The 7356-nt window shown below is 43.3% G+C and overlaps 1 protein-coding gene across 1 annotated transcript; it reads right to left on the bottom strand.

Moving 5' to 3' along the window:
* Positions 1 to 336: 336 nt before the first annotated feature.
* Positions 337 to 5842, bottom strand: LOC149065945 (DDB1- and CUL4-associated factor 17-like). The gene has a single exon (XM_089253364.1). The coding sequence runs from the start codon at positions 5607 to 5609 to the stop codon at positions 4392 to 4394; it is 1218 nt and encodes a 405-aa protein (XP_089109490.1). The 5' UTR covers positions 5610 to 5842; the 3' UTR covers positions 337 to 4391.
* Between the last annotated feature and the right edge of the window lie 1514 nt (positions 5843 to 7356).

Below are 7356 nucleotides of genomic sequence, written 5' to 3'. Positions count from 1 at the left end.
TTAGCATAGTGGGTCCATGGGACCCAAAGGGTTAACAACCCATGTACTACAGCTGTTTCTGGACAGTCTTCTTCATACCAATTAAATGGAGCAGGGCCAACACGGAGATTTTTGCCGCCCTCACAACTTTAAAGTTCAATAATTTTGTAATGTTGTTCTTCATTCCCACCTAAAACTGCCGCCTGGGGCAGTTTCTTCCCTGCCCCCTCCAGTTATGGCCTTGTAATGGAGCAAACAGGAATGTGGCATTTGTCCTGTGTAGAGCAGCCCAGCAGGACAAAAAATTTGCAAAAAATGTTATGACCAAATCGGGTTTTATGTGAATTTCAACAGTGATTGATCAAAGCTTGTAATTTATTGGGTAAAAGAAAAACAAAACGAACACAAATGATGGGCATGAGCTCATCAATTGAACATGATTGTATTGCAGTGCAATTTCAAAACAAAATTGAGGACAGATTTAAAAAAAAACGTATGATGACACTCAAGAGGACATCAAAAATGAGGGTGTCTGGTTACCAGTTTGGGGAAATTTCACCTGTGCTTACCATGTGAGTGGCAAAGTGAGTGAACAAGAGAGTGAATGGGTGAGTGACAGTATCAGTGATCAAGATAGTGACCAGATGAGTGAACAATTGCGTGGCTATATGGTCAATCATAGTTATTTACTTGACCAGTCATACGGCCAAGAACACCCAAGTGGCATAGTGGTAAGATGCTCATCACCACTGTGTGAAGATTGCTGTCACTGTCCCAGGTTCAAACCTGAGGGAGGATGTAGATAAGATATTTTCCCCTAACAAGCTTTAGGCGACCATCAATAGACAGCACCTTCACTTTCAACCCATCTCATTAATGGCAGTAAATTGTAATACAACGATATGGTCAGAGTTGGTGTTTAATGTAAAGTCATACTCACTTTATCATTCATATGGTAATTCATTCATCTCTAGTCGCTCATAAGATCAATCACCCATATGCTCCCAGAAATTTTGTCTGCCCTGACCACGTGAGCGGCAAAATGAGTGACGACATGAGTAAGCAAGTGAATGGGTGAGCAACAATATCAAGATAGTGATCAGATGAGTGAACAAGTGCATGACCATATGGTCACTCATACAATCATTTACTTGGCCAGTCATATGGTCACTCACTTTATCATTCATACGATAATTCACTCAACAATAGTCACTCACACTGAGTTACTCATGCAGTCACTCAACCATTGATATAGTCACTCATAGGATCAATCACCCATACGTGACTTGCTCTCATTTCTATGTACAGATAATGTGATTTGGCAAATCAAAAATTTAAACGAAATGGGTTCGAAAATTTTCCTTTGACTTGCCTAGGACTTGGGAATTCCTTTCCTAAGCTAGCATGCATGCTGGCATAATTCCTGATGATTTTTTGCTGCTCCATTCAGCAGAGGCATGTTTACGAGGTGCTTGGCAGGCCTATGGTGGCAAATTCAGAGGAATGACAAATTTGAAGAATGAGTGATCAAAAGAAATTATTAAAAATCTGAGAAAATATTTTCTGTTACTCATAAGCGATAAAACCGTCTTTGCCTAGAAAGGGCAGGAAATGAGTGAGTAAGTGAGTGACCCAGAGAATTTACAAGATGTGAGTGACCTAGAGAGTGGTTGGACTAGCTTGTACACAAGAGGATGATATACTTGTGCTCACCCGGTGAGCTACCTAGAGAAATTCCAACTATGTGAGTAACAAAAAGAGCGACCTAGAATTCCCAAACATGTAAATCGCCAAAAAAAGTTGCATAGAGCACAAAGGACTAGGTTGATGAGTGATAAAAAAGAGTGGCCTACAGAGTGTGCAACCACGTGAATGATCAAGTTCATGTAGTCAAAGAATATGAAGTGGTCTACAGAGCAAGGGACCAGGTCAGTGAATGACCAAAAGACTCATCTAGAGAGCGATGGGAATAAGTGAGTGAGTGACCAAATGAGTGGTCCAGAGAATTTGCGAGCATGGGAGTGGCCAAAAGAATGACCAAGAAAGTTTGCAACATCATGTGAATGACCGAAAGGGTGATCTAGAGAGCAGTTGGCTTACATGAGTTACCAAACGGGTTAACTAGAAAAATTTCAAGCATGTGAATAGCAAAAAGAAAAGATGACCTACAGAGTTTCCAAACATATGAGTGACCAAAATAGTGAGATATAGAGCAACACACAAGGTCAGTGAGCAACCAAGAGAGTGAGCAAGCATGTGAATGACTGAAAGAGTGTGTAAGCATGTGATTCAGTAAAAGAGATCTAGAGAGCAAAGAACCAGATCAGTGAATGACCAAAAGAGTTATCTAGACAGCAAAGGGGAATAGGTGAGTGTGGGACCTAGAGAAATTTCAATCATGAGTAACAAAAAGAGTGACACAGAGAGTTTGCAAGCATTTGAGTGACCAAAACAGTGTGAAAGCATGTGAATGACCAGAAACGAATCACCATGTGACTTAGAGGTGTATCAGCCATTAGAGGTATATCGGGTTGTGTGGGCTGTAGCCCAGAATGGCAAACATGAGGAAAATGACTGGGCAAGAAAATTATACTACGGTGGCAGAAGAGCGACAAAACATATTGTAGCCCCATAGGTGACAAAACCATAAATCCTTTCCCTTTTCCATTCAGTTAGCATACATAAGAGCTTGACAAATCAAAAAATATATATACCCAGGCACCAGGCCAATTTCTTAGGAGTCGAGCATGGCATTTTGCTAAAAAAACGGGTTTAAGTAAGGCTTTATTTTAATTTTCTCATGTTAAAAGACAATGTTGTGTCTAGCCCTCAGATTTCAATTTAGCAACCTCTACCATAAAATTTTAGGTGCCAATACCGATTTTCTAGTCATCATGGTGACTGGGATTTGTCCATACCTGGCATGTAGTAAAGATATATTTAGGTTCCAATATTATAGTCACTATGTCCCACAACCTGGGATTTGTAAAATCTCACAAAAATATTTGTGGGTGTCCAATATAAATTTTCTAGCCGACCTGGCGCCTTTGATTTGCCCAGCTCTGTCATGCACAAAAGATGTTTAGGTGCCAATGTCAATTTTATCGTCACTATGACAACCTGGGATTTTCCCAATACTTATTTTCCAGTTATCATGGTGACCTGGTGCCTTTGATTTGTCCAGCCTTTGCATACATGAATGATATTTAGGTACCAATGTCAATATTATAGTCACTGTAACCACCTACAACTACTACTTTACCGCACACAACTCCGGTCATATATATCACCATACAGCAATTTTCAACCAGCGGAGTTGGGTGGAAAATGAAGGCTCCATCCATCGGTGGTTGCCCCAGGTTCAGCAGGTAAAGAACTTGCTTCTAACGTTCTATGCCCGGATTGGAACCCATGGACCTTGATGGTAACCTTCATTAGTGACAGACGAGCATCTTACCACGGTGCCACTCTGGTGCACTGTAACAACCTGGGAATTGTCAAATCCCACAAAAATTTTAGGCTCAATACTAATTACCTAGTCATCATGGCAACCTGGCGCCTTTGATTTGCCCTGCTCTGTCATATGGAAAATATATTTAAGGTGCTAATATATAGTTGCCATGACAACCTGGGATTTGTCAAGTCCTGAAAACAATTCAGGCACCAATATTAATTTTCTAGTCATCATGGCGACCTGGCACCTTTGATTAGTCCAGCCCTTTGCATACATGAAAGGTATTTAGGTGCAATGTCAATTTTCTAGTCACCGTGACCACCTGGGATTTGTCAAGTCCCGCAAAAATTTTAGGCTCCAGCATCAATTTCCTAATCATCATGGCAACCTGGGATTAGCCCAGCGTTATGCAGTATAGATATTTACTTGGCAATATTATAGTCACCATGCCAACCTGGAATTTGTAAAAGCGCGCAAAAATATTAGAGGGCCAATATCAATTTTCTATTCGTCAAAGGCATCAGGGATTTGCCCTGCCCTGTCATATGGAAAATATATTTAGGTGCCAATGTATAGTCACTATGGCAACCTGGAATTTTTCACGTCCCGCAAAGATTTTAAGCATCAATACCAATTTTATAGTCACCATGGCACCCTGCGGTGGGTACTAGAACAATCAGATGCAACAATTTAGGCGACAGTACACATGGCAGTGGGTACGTGCTGCTTCGTTGGAAGAATTATAACGAATATCATACAAAAGCATTGTGTATTTTGCGAAACTAACAAATTAACATAAAAATCTCTCGGACAACCATACCGGTCGAGCAAGGGACATATCAACACTATACATTCTCATTAAATGGTACACAGAATGAAAAATAATGTGAATACAAATCGGGTGAGAAAATTAGAGAACTTGAGCCGCGTTTTGATATGTTTAAGGTATCTAGCACCGTTATCTGCATTCTTCCCACACAACGCTTTTAACATGAAGATTCTTCTCACAGAGTTTATACACTATGCACTTGCAACGAGGGAACATGACGCCTTCCATCAACACGATGGTGTCCAAATGAAACAAAAGGCTGTAATCGACGAGATCGTCTATGATCAAGTTTGCATACATACTCTTGATGATTTCACCCGAGTCATTATCGTAGATATTAATTATCCCCTCGCAACGTGCATCGGCCGAACAGAACCCCAACACGGCTATCATATCTAGTTCATTCTCATAGTCCATGCACATGACGCTCCTCGTAACTGTGAAGTAGGTAGTGCCATCGAGCATGGGTATCTGCCGGTTATTGTGCCACCTTAAACTCAGAGATCTCGTGTTGAGCTTTTTTTTCTCTGCGGTCCAGGGCTGTTCGCTCTCACTTTCGAAACTGAACGTGAACATCTTTTCCATGGACGATGTTTGCGGTATGTACCTGAATATGTCGATATCGTATGGCTTCTCGTAAATTATCCTGTTGGATTCGTCGTAATGGAAATGTATTGATTCTTTCTCGAAAGTCGAACACAACAGTGGGAAATGACTGTTTGCAGGCACTTCATCATCCGAGAGTCTACGTAGTTCAAACGCGGAAGACTTCGGCAGGTTAATGATGTAATGTAGAGGTACTAATCCGAACTTCACATTGTAGTCGGAGCAGCGCACATTGAACAGCATCGGAGGGACTTTCGTGACAACACAGTTCATGGGCAGACCCGCGGGGTATGAACCTACGACTCTGTCACCAAACTGTGGGCACATCTCGTTCAACTTGGTGTCATATACTATATTGCTGTCCAACAACTCCTTGAAGTTATAGATACAGATCTCGCAGTCCTTGCTGATCCCCCTACCAATGATGAGGGTCCCTTCGGTGACGTTGACTTTAGTCAGCTTCGGCCCGAAGACTGAGTTCTTGATCACCATCATGGCCCGGAACTCGAGAGGGAAGGAAGTGAAGACTGCGATGATGGCAGCGTCGTCGGAGTGGTCGATGAGTTTGCCACGGGACTTCGTGGGGTTCCGCCTGGTCTGCACAGAGCTGAAAATCTTCATGACGGTGATCTGAGTTGGGTACGTCTCCCAGTCGCAGTGCCTGAACTTGCTCAGCTTGTCCGGCTCGCCCAGGTATACCTCTTGGAGGACTTCCCCGGTCTCGTGGTCGTAGGAGCGCATCCAGTTGCTGTCGTCGAGGCTCAGGAACGCCCCGCGGTACGTCTCTGGCCGGTCCGGGGGACGCGGGGGAGCGCAGGAGGCAGGGTGCCGCTGGGAGACCACCAGGGCGTCGATTATCTTGTTGTTCCTGCCGCGGATCTTGAGGTCGTACAGCGGGTACGGCGCGTTGCCGGTGCCCCAGAGGGACAGGCACACGTTGTAGTCGTGCAGGTAGATCTTGCCGTCCTCGCACAGCGCGGAGAATGGTCCGGACGGCAGTAACCGGAAAGAATCAAATGATGATCAAAACGGCTCTGACCAAGCCTGCTCAAACTTGATTCCGCGTGACCATATGAGCCGTGTTTTCCGATGGATGATGGACTGACTATATCGAAGGAAAAAATGGAAGAGACTCGCCAGTTGCGCCAAACGAACGAAGAATTGGCTGGCTCGAAAGAAATTCCTTAAATCTGGGATCTTAAATGCATGAAATTGAGGGGAAATTTACCAATTTTCGCTAAAGATGGTGCTAAAGGTAGCAAGATCACAGGCCCGTTGCCAGAAATTTCGTTTCGGGGAGGGGGGGACGCAAAGTGATAGAACAATAGATTTGGCTGCCTTTTTCCCTTTTTAAGTCATTTTCTCACATTTCTGTGGGCGGGGGGAGGACCAGACTCCCAAGACCCGCCCCCCCCCCTCGCTTCGGCCTTGCAAGATCACCAACCGAATTTAAAAAAAAAGCCAAATGGCGTTAGGTCTTACTTCAAAAGTCAAAATAGTCAACATGTAAGTGTCGAAAAAATTCGAAGTTTTTCACCCCGAAGTGTCAAACGCTTTGTAATGTTGTCAACGTAAAAAGTGCCTGGTCCACCTTTGGATGGCCGCGGCCCGGTTGAATTCGATCCTGAATAGGAAGAGTGGTCGTATATACACGACTAATAGTAAATAATAAGGGAAAAGAATTCAATAATGACTCACTCAATAGCAAGGGTAAACTCATACCGCTTCCTGGTACCAGGTCACTGCCCGCGATTGAGGAAACACTGTTCTAACGGCCGTATTCACCAACACAGTTTAAACTGCAATCGCGGGTTAAACGATTAGCGATAGACACGGATTGGTTAAAATCCTCAATTTAACCAATTCGTTTCGATCTTCAATCCTTTCACTTGCGATTGCAGTTTAAACTGTGTTGGTGAATACGGCCGTAAGTGGTTCAAAAGAGCGTGTAAAGAGGTCACAAATGCCTACGTCCCTACGAGATGCACAAACTGGGTTTTTTTATTTTATTTCCTATCTTTTCCCTTTTGGCACTTACAGCGTTTACTACTTTTATCCTTCATTTCAAATCGTAATAGACATATAATCAGCGGACATCGTGCTGGACTCTCTACGTTAGGATACAAGTTAGAACCCCGTTTGACGGCATAGTGGTGATACGTTGATGGGAGGCGCGAATGCGTGCGAACACCTCCCCCCCCCCCCCCCCCACCGGTCTTTCGTTTGGAAAAGTCTCTTTGCAGAGAGCAGGCAGACCTTGATACCTTGATGCTTACGAGGGTAGTTAAAAAAAATTTAAGTAACAAGCCTTCTGAGAGAAAGCATGTATTCACGAAGTCAAAAGTGATACACAACGCAGTTAAGAATTGGCGCATATTACAGTGGATACCGCTTATAACGTTTCCCACAAAACTTTCATAAAAATGTTGCAAGCGGGAAAGCGATCAAAATTTGAAATCTTAATAAGAATTACTCAGAGACCACACAC

Source organism: Pholcus phalangioides, unplaced genomic scaffold (genome assembly GCF_987345545.1).
Source record: "Pholcus phalangioides strain wild (caught in Gottingen) unplaced genomic scaffold, Ppha-v1.0 ptg000037l_1, whole genome shotgun sequence".
Classification (NCBI taxonomy): domain Eukaryota; kingdom Metazoa; phylum Arthropoda; class Arachnida; order Araneae; family Pholcidae; genus Pholcus; species Pholcus phalangioides.
This window is presented reverse-complemented; position numbering and strand designations above follow the sequence as displayed.

Bases quoted from the DNA above. Each gene is read 5' to 3' on its own strand.
- LOC149065945 (XM_089253364.1), bottom strand. From the start codon at position 5,609: ATGCGCTCCTACGACCACGAGACCGGGGAAGTCCTCCAAGAGGTATAC.